Source organism: Meles meles, chromosome 8 (genome assembly GCF_922984935.1).
Source record: "Meles meles chromosome 8, mMelMel3.1 paternal haplotype, whole genome shotgun sequence".
In the NCBI taxonomy this organism is placed as follows: Eukaryota; Metazoa; Chordata; class Mammalia; order Carnivora; family Mustelidae; genus Meles; species Meles meles.
Genome location: NC_060073.1, coordinates 111,203,661 through 111,216,614, shown reverse-complemented (window position 1 = coordinate 111,216,614; position 12,954 = coordinate 111,203,661). Strand labels below are relative to the sequence as shown.

Here is a 12,954-nt window from a genome sequence, read left to right as displayed (position 1 = left end):
TCCCCTGGTTTCTAGGAAGACAAAACGTTAACTCCTGATCGAGGCTGTGAGGATTAGCCTGGAGACTTCAGGGGCACATTAAGTGGGTCAGTGAGTCTTAGACACTTTCACTGTTGTCTGGGTGATGGATTTGGAAAGAATTCCTGAGAGGGGGCCGGGCCTGGAGACCCCACAGCCCCTGAGATCGTTTCAGAGCTGATGTTCTCAAGGTGCGGTGCGAAGAAGAAAGGCCCCTCAGATTCCTTTTCGCTGTCAGATGGAAATGTCAGCCTCGCGTTCCCATCTTGTCTTGTGGAGTTGGCTGTTGTTCTGCGGCTTTGAAATTCATCTTCCCTGAAAATCTCAGCGGTTCCCTCCAAGGTTAATAGTTGTAGCAGAACTTAAGAATTGTTGAGAGATTTCTGATGATAATTTGCAAAGAGTATAGCAGGGATCTGAATAACTCTTCGATGGTCCAATCAAGTAAACCTTTCCCTTTCCCTGTCGGGTCTTTTCCCCTTTTCCTTGTCACTTCCTGGCCTTGTTGATGTGTCACTGCCTTTTTGCCTAGCCTGGCAACTGTCCACAGTCGCAGCAGTTTCTCACCGTGAATCACCCTCAGCACTGTCCCCTCTTCTGAGATCAGCCTAGAGCGGATCTGCCATGTTACTCTGCCAGTGATGCTTGTTTCTGTGAGTTGATCTTCCTTCCAGCTCCCAAAGCTACTAAGACACACACTGCATCAGTCTTTGAATCTGGGCCCAGGAATGGTGGGAGAGCAGGGGTGGTGCTAAGTTTAAAAAAAAAAATAAAAAGCAAACAAAATAAAACTTGACGTTCTTTAAGATGCTAGATTACCCATCCTGGTACATCTGTGCTTTGTGAATTAGGCTTCGAGGCAGCCTTGCTGTGGAAAAGATTTCCCAAGACTGGGTCATTCATTTATTCAACATTCATTTCATTTATTCAGTACGTTCATCCTGCGCTCATTCAACAAACATTTGTTCCCTACTGTGGGCTGGGGACTGTGGTAGACAGTAGGAGTAAGATAATAAGAACATGTCTCTGGGGGCGCCTGGATGGCTCAGTGGGTTAAAGCCTCTGGTTTTGGCTCAGGTCGTGATCCCGGGGTCCTGGGATCAAGGCCCGCATAGGGCTCTCTGCTTAGCAGGGAGCCTGCTTCCCTTCCTCTCTCCTCTCTCTCTGCCTGCCTCTCTTCCTACTTGTGATCTCTGTCTGTCAAATAAATAAAAAAAGTCTTAAAAAAATCTTAAAAAAAAAAGAATATGTCTCTGGGATAAATCATGACAGTTGGCTTCTAAACAACTCCTCAGGGGCACCTGGATGGCCGTCGGTTAAGCATCCAACTCTTGGTTTTGGCTCAGATCGTGATCTCAGGGTCATGAGATGGAACCCTGCGTCAAGGTCCACACCAAGCACAGAGTTTGCTTCAGACTTTCTCTCCCTCCCCACTGCGCTCTCTCTCCCAAATAAATAAATCTTTTTAAAAAAAAACTGTTCGTAATAATTGTTTCTCTTCCTTTTCCTTCCATCACAGCCTGACTTCACCCAGTCCTATCCACAGTGCAAAGAGCGAATCCATTATAACTCAGTCGGAGGAGAAGGCAGATTTTGTGATGATTCCCGCTGAAGGAATAGAGAACAGAACAGGTACTATCTGTCAGTGTGCCTGGGTTGGCTCAAGGACCAGCCCTTGTCTTTTAAGTGTTTGCGGGTCCTGATTATCTACTGTAAACTCCCTGGCCTTCTCCCTCTCCGTAGTCTGTGCGTGCTGGGTCAGCTCTAGGGGCTCTGATGACTTTGAGCCAGTGAACGTGGTTATCCTCTGCAGAACATCACTTTGGATGTCGTAGCTGTCAAAAATCTTACAACAGTGTAGATGGGCCATTCCTCTTCCGGCTGCCTGTGAATCAGGATATGACTTTGGGGCAATCCAAAGCCTTATTCAAGTAAACAGTTTTTATTATCCCTCTGTTACAGTAATAATTTCAGTAAGTCCTTGACTTACATTTGAACCAGGAATATACAGTGTGAGCCGAGGCGTCTATGAGAGTATAAAAACCGGGACTACATTAGGCGCTGGTGTGACAGCCACAGAAGGGACCACAAAGGGTCCCCTTTGTTTAGACTTCCTCTGTTTCAGTGGCTCTCCTTTTTCTCATGTAAACATAGAGGGAAGCATACAAGAAGCAAAGCGTGTGATGTCAGTAGTTTTATTCATCTGTAAGGGTTGTAATGAAACTGAAGCCCTCAGAAGAAAAACCGAACTTAAATTCTTGCCTCTAGCCCTGGAATTAGCACCGAAGAGTTAGTCCTGTGACTGATCCAGACACTCTTGGGGCCTTGGGGAGGGAGAGCATTTACTGAGTGAGAGCTCTGGGTCAGGCCCCACGGAGCCCTGCTCATGGCTCAGCTCATTCAATCTTCACAGCAACCCGGAGGAATTATACTTATTACAGTCACGCTTATGAATGAAGACTCGGAGAGTTTATACCCTTCTGAATTCCGGAATGCATTTTTAATAGCCGAGCACACAATTAGATGGGATAAAATAGACAGACAAGGAAATAAGAGCAAAGAGACCATAAATGTAGGAAAATAAAACGAACCCAGGGAGAGAGATTGAATACTTTGTGCACGTGTGCTCTCATTAGTTTGGTTCCTGTGTGACTCACACAGCGTCCTAGGTGAAAGGGGCTTCGGGCAAAGGAATATGAACTTGGAGGCTCCCCTCTGAAGCTCCACGGCAACAAGCCAGGATTTGGTTTTCACTGCGACTGGCAGCTCCTCTCTTTGTACCTGGCAGAATCCAGCTTCGGGGACGCCAGTTCCAGAGAATTAAGAGTAGGGTCTATGTGTCCCATACCAAGACTCCCCAGGAGGGAATCTTACTACTTCTTAAAGGTTCTGCGGGGGATCTGTTTCCCCAGCCGCGGGAGCCCAAGTTCATAGCCAGTTCCTTATGTCACGCAGCCCCACCTGGTGGAGAGTCCCGTTTGCGTCGCGCGGACAGGCTCGGAAAGCAGGTGACCTGAACCCGTGAACAAGGGGGACAGTGAACGCGTTCTGCTGGAGACTCTTTTTCAACATGAACTGTACTCCCTCCTTTCATTTTGCAGAGGAGACAGACTCTCCATTCTCCCGAGACTGGCGCCCAGGCAGCCCCGGAACCTACCTGGAGACCTCATGGGAGGAACAGCTGTTGGAACAACAAGAACATTTGGAAAAAGAAATGGAGGAAGCAAAGAAAATGATATCAGGATTACAGGTAGCTCTTTGCCGTGTGGTTTATCCTCAGTCACCGATTGATGCTTATTTTTAAGTCACGAGGATCAGTTGAAACTCATTTTTCAGTTTCATATGCCGTCAGAGTTGAATGGGGAGTTTAGACAGAGTAGTACACGAAGAGCAGAAAATTCTTTCTGTGTGGGCGCTCCCCAGCGGACCTTGCGGACTCTCGCTGACTGCACAGCTGTTGGGATTTCTGCAAGCCTGGGAGCCGTTACGGACCCCTATCCAACCCTTCTTCTGGCTCTTTGCTTACCTGTCTCAGGTCTCACCTGTCCACAGCTATGGACCTGCAGTCGTGGGCCTTCGCCAGAGACTGGCAGTGGGAACAGTCTAGAATTTGTCCCTAGAAATTCTCTCGCAGGAAGAGCGCAAGGGCTAGTAATGCGGCAGGTCTCCATTTGAGTCTAGCCGAGGGATTTAGCTCCCTCCTAATGCGTTTGCAAGAGGTTGCCAAGCCATAATGATCAGGTAACAGAGGTTTTCCTCGAGCAACAAAGCCCTTCAGTCTTTTCTATACCTTCGTGCCAGCTCGGCAATTCTCCCCCTGAGGCCGACTGACCCACTTGACTTAGTTCCTACCCTGAGTGACTCCCCCCCATCCTCTGTCTTTGTGCATCTGTCCCTGTTTTGTGGGGGGAGCCCTTGTCATGTGCTGATGACCCTGAAATTGCCTAGGAATATTCCTTTCTGTTCGTGCTGGGAACAGCCCTGCTTCTGAATTGTCAGATATTTATGGATACGTAAACAAAGCCCACATTCTGTGAGTGGCTCGGGCAGCGGGTAGGTGGTGGAGGGCGTGCTCCCAGCCAGCCCGCAGCAGGGTGGGGACACAAAGGGTGCGGGACAGAAAGAAGGAGATTGGTGCTGGGGAGAAACAGTTTGCATAATGTATGCCGCTGGAGCTGAGAAGGGTTGGAGGAATGTTTACTGCCTAAACATTCCCAAGGAGAGTTGTTGATTTTTCCCCATTGGCTTTGTTATTTTTTAAATGTCTGCCTTTGAGATTTCTTATCTGCCACTCCGCCAAGGACTGGTTTAATTAATGTGTGCTAACTTTGGGATTACACCCAACCGGCTCTTTCCCAGGATGGTTTGCAGCATGTGAACACAGATACCCATCAGTTTGGCTTTCGGTTTAGTTTGCGTTTTTCGGTCTGGGAGAAATCCGATGGCAGATTAGACAGAAAGAGAAGAGATTTGACAGGCAGAAAGTCAGCACCCTAATATTCCCTACAAACAGAGTTGCTTTAATTCACGGCCACATGATCACAATGAGAATTCAGTTCCATTATAGAATACAATGGGGCTCACAGCATCCACTGGGCTCCTTAACTCTTTCGGTGATAAGGGAGTTGCGTGCTAAGCCACGACCAGGATTTATGACTTATTAGTGTACCTCAGTTAGAGCCCACTGAACACTTTGCCACTAACAGAGTTAATGTGTCTATGATGTTGCTCTCTCTTAGCTCCCTGTGGTGTCATGCTTGTCTTACACCTCTTGCTACGCTCCAGGGGTTAGCCAAATTCTTTTGATTTACTAATATTTTATAATTAGCTAGTGCTTGATAGACCAATCAGTGGCTGATTTTAAACAGTTTTTGTATACCAGCATTTGTGATGTAATTAGTGTTACATTTACTGAAACAGGATTTAACCTCTGTAACTTTTTTTTTTTAAGATTTTATTTATTTATTTCATAGAGATCACAAGTAGGCAGAGAGAGAGGCAGAGAGAGAGGAGAAAGCAGGCACCCCGCTGAGCAGAGAGGGTTCGATCCCAGGACCCTGAGATCATGATCTGAGCCGAAGGCAGAGGCTTTAACCCACTGAGCCACCCAGGAGCCCCATAACCTCTGTAACTCTTGATTGAATTGGGACAGAATTGAAATATAAAAAGGGGACGCACTCTTAAATCTTCCACTGAGCTGATAGGTCTTGTAATCCTACCTGCATGAGCAGTTCAGGTTTTGTGAGTGCTAAAGAATATAATTTTGGGGGTCTTCTTGAGGAAAAGGTTACAGATTATGAGTATAGTTGATCTTTGGACAACTTGGCGGGGAGGTGACTAGGGACACCAACCCCCTGAACAGTTGAAAATCTTTGTATGACTTTGACTCCCCCAGAACTTAACTACTAACAGCCTACTGTTGACTGTAAGGTTTACTGATAACATAAACAGTTGATTAACCCCTGTTTTGACTGTTACAGGTATTACATATCATGTTCTTTTTTTTTTTTTTAAGATTCTATTTATTTATTTGACAGACAGAGATCACAAGTAGGCAGAGAGGCAGGCAGAGAGAGAGAGGGAAGCAGGCTCCCTGCTGAGCAGAGAGCCCGATGCCGGGCTTGATCCCAGGACCCTGAGATCATGACCTGAGCCAAAGGCAGAGGCTTTAACCCACTGAGCCACCCAGGCGCCCCCATATTGTGTTCTTAAAGTAAACTAGAGAATAGCAAATGTTAAAATCATAAGGAGGAGAAAATATGCTTTCAGAACTGTAATGTATTTTATAAAAAAAAAAAAATTTATATCAGTGGACCCGTGCAGTGCAAACCCATGTTGTTCAGCTGTACAATATAAGAGCGGGGCTTTGGGATGGTCAGTGCGTGTGAGGGGCCCTAGGGTCTGTGCTTCCTCAACTGCAGGGTAAGTGTACCTCCCCCGCCCCCCCACACTCCGTGAAAGCAAAGCCTGGTGTGGGGAGCAGAAATGAAGGAGGACATCTCTCTGTCAATAGGTTTTCCTTCTTGTTCTATACAGGTTGCCTTAGGGAGTAAAAATTCAGAGTTATTAAAACAAACAAATCCAACAAACCCAAGTCAGTGCTCTAAATGTATTTTTTTTTTTTTTTAAGATTTTTTCTTTCTCAGTAATCCCTACACCTATCCTGGGGCTCAAACACATAACCCTGAGATCCAGAGTCGCACGCTCTGCAGACTGAGCCAGCCAGGCGCCCCTAAATGTGTTTTAAATAATTCATTGTAGTAAACTTCTCTAAGGAAAGGCAATTCTTACTGCTTTTAGTTCAGTTTCTAGTTAGTAGAATTCAGTTTGAGCAGTTAGGGCCGAAAAGCCTTGGAGTGAAGGATTCAGGCACATCCAGGAAGAAGAAAGGGTCCTAAGTGTGGGCCCGATAAAAGGAACTCCCGAGAGACCCAAGGTGAAAAATTGGAGGTATCAAAGGACCAGAAATTACCAAGGAGATTTCCATGGGAAGCTTCAGTTTAGGATAAGCTTAGCAAGCTCAGCTCTGGACTCCGTCATCTGATGTGAGTCAGGCTTCTTTCTGCTTCTGTGATTATTCAGGCCTTACTGCTCAATGGATCCTTACCCGAAGATGAACAGGAGAGGCCCCTGGCCCTCCTTGAACCAGGAGTCAATCCTGAGGAACAACTGGTGAGTTCCTTCGTCTGTGACTGGACCCCAGATAAAATGGTTTATGTGTTTGATTTGCTTTTAGCTTTTGATTCTGTTGTCCTCACCTTCTTGAAATGCTTCCTTCCCTGACCCCACCTCTCCTGTTTTCCTCATGTATTTTTGACTCTTTCTTCCATTCTCCCCCCCTCTCCTCATCAACAAATTTACTGAGCACGAACTATGCCTGGCGCAGCTTCCTGGTCCTGGAGATATGTGAGGACAAAGCAGACCTACGACCCCACCCTTACAGAGCTCATGTTCAAGTTCCCTTTGAAGCTCCTCAGAGTACCCCTGGGGGCCCCTGCTGTCTGATCCGTTCACCTGGGCAGTGTTACCTGCCTCCCTGGCAGCACGCACTTCCCGCCCTGCGTCTCAGATACTGATTTCTAGTCCGGCTCTCCCTGCGGAGCTGTAGACTGGCGGGTGCAGCATGTAACCACCGCCCGTCATCTCCACTTCCGTGTCCCATAAGCATCTCGCTTTCTTGAGTCCTAAATTAAATGGCTTTTCTCTCCCCACCACCAAAACTACTTGTCCTTTGCACTCTGTTTCTGATCACCACCCCCCCCCCCCGCCCAGATACCCAAAACCAACATCATCCTGGCATCCTTCTGGCCCTTCCCTCTGTGTCTGGTAGGTCACCCAGCTCTGTCCATTCCCCTTTAAATTATTTCCATCCACTTCTCTCCTTTCTCTAAGCCACAACCTTGATTCAGTCCTCCATCCAGTATGCTAGCAGCCTACCAGCTGGTTTTCCTGATTCCTCTCCTGTCCTCACCTAATTCATTTTCTATAAAACAGCAACAGTAAAATTTACCTCCAAGGCAAGGGTCATTTTATCATCCCTTTGCTTTTCCTCTGACCCCCCTATACCCAGTCCACAGGCACTTGTCTGAATTTCATCCACAGTCCTTTCCTTGCGCCAACCACCCCCCCAGAGGGGAGGGGCTGCTTCCTGTTCTCCGTATTCCTGTAGGAACGTAGGAGGCTAACATTGGAAAAGGTACCCAGTACATATTTGCTGAACGAATGACCTCTGAATATCACGGCATAGCTACACAGCCATCTCTTTGTGCCTTATGTTTAGATTATAATCCGGAGTCGTCTGGATCAGAGTATGGAGGAGAATCAGGACCTAAAGGTATGTGACAACATGCCCTTTTCCCTTCGAAAAAAATTACGGGAATATCACACACCAGCGTCTGAACAGTGACGGGTATGAGGGACGGGATGCGGACTTAGGACTTTGGCTGCGTCTGTTTTATATGTTTAATTGAAAGAGAGAGACGTGTCCTGAATATGGTAAAAATGTAATGTCTTTTGAGTCTTGGCGGTGATAGGTATCTATGTCATTGGTTTCGCCTTTCTTTATGTTTTAAACGTTTCATCAATTTTTCTTTTTTAATTAAAAATGGGTCTAATATCAGTATGGTCATTTTTTTTTAAGTTTTTAGTTCATTTATTTGAGAGTGAGGGAATGTGCATGTGTGTGAATGAGAGCACGAGGTGGGGGGTGGGTCCGAGGGAGAGGGAAAAGCAGACTCCCCACTGAGCAGAGAGTCTGACTAGGGGCTGGAGCCCAGGACCCTGAATTCATGACCTGAGCCAAAGGCAGACGCTTAACTGATGAGCCACCCGTGTGCCCCCAGTATGGTCTTTTTAAGACAATTTTTAAATAATTTATACTACATTAATTGCAGGTATGTAACATTGATTTGATGTATGTACATATTATGAAATGATCACCATTATAAATGTAGTTAACACCCACCACCACACAGAGTTACACATTTTTTTCTTTCAATGAGAACTTTTAACATTTATTATCTTAATCAACTTCCAAATACATGATACAGTAGTATTAACCATAGTCCAGTATGGTCCTTTATAAAGACTTCTTCCCAGAATGCTTTTAGTTCAGTGGGTTTTGACTTTTTTGGAGTCATAGGTATATGACTAAAGCCATTAGCACTCTCCCGGATATGCACGAGTCTGTGCTCACACAGTCACTGACTTGAATTTTTAATAGAACTACTTTCGAGTCCATCTGTGGAGCCCATGTTAGGAATTTCCCATTTTAGATATGTTAATTCCAAACTCTTAATATGATGCAATAGGAAAGAAGAGAGCACGGTCTAGGGTATGGGTGTTCCTCTCCTAAAATCTTCCCTAGTGACAATTATATACGTGTTTTTAATCTATTGTAAGGGATGGATAATTAGCATTTCATTATTGGGCTAAATGTGTCTTTGTTTGGTTTATAAAGAAGAATGCCCACTTGGAGAATCCGAAGGACTCTAGCCCTTCGAGCGCATGACACTGGGAGCAGGCCTATGAAGATACGATTGTGTGTTTCAGTAAGGGAGACCTAGATTATCATGGTTAGGTTTTCCTGTCAGTGAGGAGGGCTAACTGTAGGAATCAGAGTCTGTGGGAATGTGTGGTATCTTCTTTCTTGACAAGACGCTTCTCTCCCTGCATTTGGGCTTGGGTAGCACAGGGAAGGATGGCATGGGTCTCGTTCTTGTCTCTGTGAGGCCGCCTTTACTGTTTACTGGACCCGATCTGCTTTCCGCCTCAGGAGAGGGTGAGTTGTTCATGGAACGGCTATCTGAGTTTTGTGTTCCTACTGACGGAATGAGGTAATGCTTCTGATGCAACCCAGATGCTGCCATCTGATCTAACTATATTTGGTTTGCAGAAGGAGCTGCTGAAATGTAAACAAGAAGCCAGAAACTTACAGGGGATAAAGGTAAAAAGGAAGACATTTGACCCTTTAAATAAACTCTACCCGGTAAAGCTGTCTACTGCCGAGCGTGGGCGGGAGGAGGAGAGTTGGGTCTGGTATACGTTTGTGGGAGCCTTGGACAGCCCGAGTGATACTAGGAAGTATCACTTTGTGGATGAGAAGTGAGACCTGTTGGGGAAAACTCCTGTGTTTTGCTGAGGCTGATTTCTGACGGTTACGATTCATTACGCCGTCCCTTCCCTCTGGCCACCCTCTCAGTTTTTATATGTAAAAACAACCAGGTTTTATAGTTTTCTTCAGTTCTAAAGAAGAATGTCCTCTTAAACCTTGTAATTTACTTAGTGTTTGAGTAGGTAATAGTATCTAATGGCCTGAAGTGAAGAAAAGATCATCCCTGAAAAGTCTGTCTTCCAGCCCTGTCCCCTCCCCCCACTCAGTCACTTAGTTCTCTTTCCTGGTGGTAACTTATCAGTTATCAGTAAATATGTGTGTATATGATTTTCCCCCAATAATAGTATATTATACATACAGCTTGACACGTTGCTCTTTTTTCACTTAGTAGTATATCTTGGAGATCGTTCTATTTCAGTACATAAAAACCTTCCTAGATCTTTTTTTATGGCTGCATATTATGCCAGTGCATGTTTGTATGATCATGTAATCAGTTCCTGTTGATGGTCTTTTAGGTTATCGCCAGTCTTTTGCTAATACAGTGATCTAGCCAACAGTTTTGAATATATGGTGCTTCTCCCTGTGGGAATGCATCTTTGAATAAACACCTAGAAACGTGAAAGGATATTCTTAAGCCGCTGTCTTCTCCTCTTCCCTACACTTCTGTTCACAGGCAGACTGGAGCACAGCTCCTCAGCATTTGTCAGAGTCAGAGTATATTTCATAGCCTTGATCCTTTGAGATATGGCAGAAAACAAAGCGTTCCATGCTCAGATGAGTTTGAGAAAGGCCCTGTAGGCTGGAAGAGTCCCATACTAGAGGACCTGAGAAAGTCTGCCATAAAAAGTTTGGAATTATTAACCACAGAGGTGCCTTTTCTCCCATGCAACACTTACTAACACTTTGGGGAAAGTTCTCTGAACTGCTGATGCCAAGCGCATCTTGGACAACCTTTGGCACGTACTGTCACGGCTGACAGCGTACTTAAGAACGGACCCTCGCCTTCTCCAGAGCCCGCCCCACTTTTCTTCGTATTCTATAAAGAGAGGAAAATCAAGGCAAACACACTGCAGTGCAGCTCCAGTCCCGAGTTCCAAGTGAGGTCACCATGGTTGGAAAAGTGTGCTCTGCCAGTCTTTTAAGTGTGTACATCCCACAGTTCTTAGGCATGGTAGGAACCAAGAGTGTCCAAGCGGAGAGACAGATACCCTGAAGCTGGTAAGATCTTAGGATGCCGGGAAGAGAAACCATAAGTCCAAGAGGAGTTCCGAGCATGGAAATACAATCCCAGCCCGGGTCTAGACTAGACATTGGAAGGCGATGGGAGCAGGCTTTGAGGGATTCCAGGGATTCCCTACTGGCAGGCAGCAGTAAGGCCCAGCCCTCTAGGAGATGGGGATTTGGCAGAGAAGGAGAAGGAAGAAGAGCTCATCTAGACTCAGTATTTATATGGCCTAGATATAAGATGAGAAAGCCAGGGTGGGAGGAAAGAGAGAGCATGGTCCATGGTCACTGTCATGAAGGCAAGCAATAGACTGGTAATTTGAATCTCGGTCTGTTGGATCCCAAAGGCCACCGACTCTCTCTCTGGCGTCATGCTGGCAGGAAGGCAGTGGAGGGTAGGGGTGAGTAATAGGTGGAGGAGAAAGCGGGTTTCAGTCAGCTAGGTAGGACCGTGGATAGGACTTTCCTTTAGTTGCCAGCATCTGGGAAAGGGGCAGAAGAATCCCTGCTCGTCCCCTTAGAGCAAGACCTCATATCCTTTCCGTCTCCTAGTTTGCCCAAACTAAAGCTGGGTACGCAGTAAGGGCTTTAAAACTTGTAGTGATGACTGGCTGATTGATTAACTGGGACCACAGTAATGAGTGTGCTTCTGTTCCCTAGGACGCCTTGCAGCAGAGGTTGACTCAACAGGACACCTCTGTTCTTCAGCTCAAACAAGAACTGCTGAGGGCCAATATGGACAAAGATGAGCTGCACAACCAGAATGTGAGCTACCTGAATGAACCCTGACCTCCTGGAGCCCCAGGAGCAAAATAGGATACATGAAGTCCTGTTTGATCTGCCATCCTGACCTCTTAGCTTATTTCTGAGATGCCCGTCCTCCGTGTCTGCAATTAGCCTTACTTCCTGTTAGAGTCATCTCTGCCCTCCGCTGAAAGCCCATATCTCACTAGCCTCGAGCCCTTCAATTTTCAGCACGCTGAGACAGAGACAAAACCTGGTGCTACCATTTGATTATCTTACTAAAGAAACAGAGAACAGCTGTGTGTTTTCACCGTAGCCGTGCCCTCTCTGTGCTCTGTGCCCTCGCAGCCGGCATCAGCTCTGGTTACTGCATGGTTGGTTTCCTACTGGGCGTGGCAGACAATACCTCTGTGTGGGTTAATTCTTTTCCTTCTTGCAGGTGGACCTGCAGAGGAAGCTAGAGGAGCGGAACAGGCTCTTGGGAGAGTATAAAGTAAGAAGGTGTATCAGTTTGGAAATGATTTCCATTTGACCTTTTATGGACAGTCTGTTGTTGCTTTTGTTCAAAGAGCTCTGAATACTCTGTTCTCATTGCTGCTTTCTGCAAGGACATCTTCTCGGTGCCTTTGATTCCGTAACCCTGAAGAACAGAGAGCATGTCTGTACACGAGAAGGTGTACAGAGCTGGTTGTCTGCAAACTTCCGTCTCAACCTTTATGTCTAACCTGCATGCGTGCCATGTAGCGGTCCTCCCACAAATGCTAGTTCCCTTCTGCCTTACTGTTCCAAGAACCCTCTGTACTGTGTCAGATCACTATGGTGTGGAATGTCTTCCTGTGTGCCTTGAGGAAAGGACTCTTCCCCTTGAGCCTCTCCATTGCTCAGGTGGAACTTGCCCAGCCAGCGGGGAGCTGTTCAGCGCGCTTGGCTTTGCCACCCACCTGAAAGCTCTGTCTCTGTTGCAGAAGGAGCTGGGGCAGAAGGAGCGCCTCCTCCAGCAGCACCAGGCCAAGCTGGAAGAAGCCCTCCGGAAGCTCTCTGAGGCCAGTTACCAGCAGGTGGGAGTAGAGGCCCCCACTGACCTCCTGCCCCTCCAGCCCAAAGACAGCTTTTCCTGATGTCTTCTCTTCCTTGCAGGTGGACCTAGAGCGGGAGCTGGAACAGAAAGACGTCCTTTTGGCTCACTGTATGAAAAGAGAGGCAGATGAGGTAACCCGCCCCTTGGGGCCCCCCCTCCCACATCTGTAGGGTCAAAGAGGCTATTTGATGAGGGGGTTTAGAGTGCAGGGTCCAGCGGCTCCTGGCTGGTTCAGGCGCAGCAGTATGCAGTCTTGATCTCCGTGTCTTGAGTTCAA

At 46.7% G+C, this 12,954-nt stretch overlaps 1 protein-coding gene across 3 annotated transcripts in view; it reads left to right on the top strand.

The window, feature by feature from the left end:
• The window catches only part of DIXDC1 (DIX domain containing 1), a 70,970-nt gene that overhangs the window by 43,036 nt on the left and 14,980 nt on the right, over positions 1 to 12,954 (top strand). For all 3 annotated transcript variants that reach the window (XM_046017828.1, XM_046017827.1, XM_046017829.1), the window contains 9 exons: positions 1,538 to 1,650; positions 3,120 to 3,268; positions 6,601 to 6,690; positions 7,799 to 7,852; positions 9,413 to 9,463; positions 11,516 to 11,620; positions 12,039 to 12,092; positions 12,565 to 12,657; positions 12,737 to 12,808. In XM_046017828.1, coding sequence (XP_045873784.1) covers positions 1,538 to 1,650; positions 3,120 to 3,268; positions 6,601 to 6,690; positions 7,799 to 7,852; positions 9,413 to 9,463; positions 11,516 to 11,620; positions 12,039 to 12,092; positions 12,565 to 12,657; positions 12,737 to 12,808 — 781 coding nt within the window. The remainder of the gene's footprint in view (positions 1 to 1,537; positions 1,651 to 3,119; positions 3,269 to 6,600; positions 6,691 to 7,798; positions 7,853 to 9,412; positions 9,464 to 11,515; positions 11,621 to 12,038; positions 12,093 to 12,564; positions 12,658 to 12,736; positions 12,809 to 12,954) is intronic.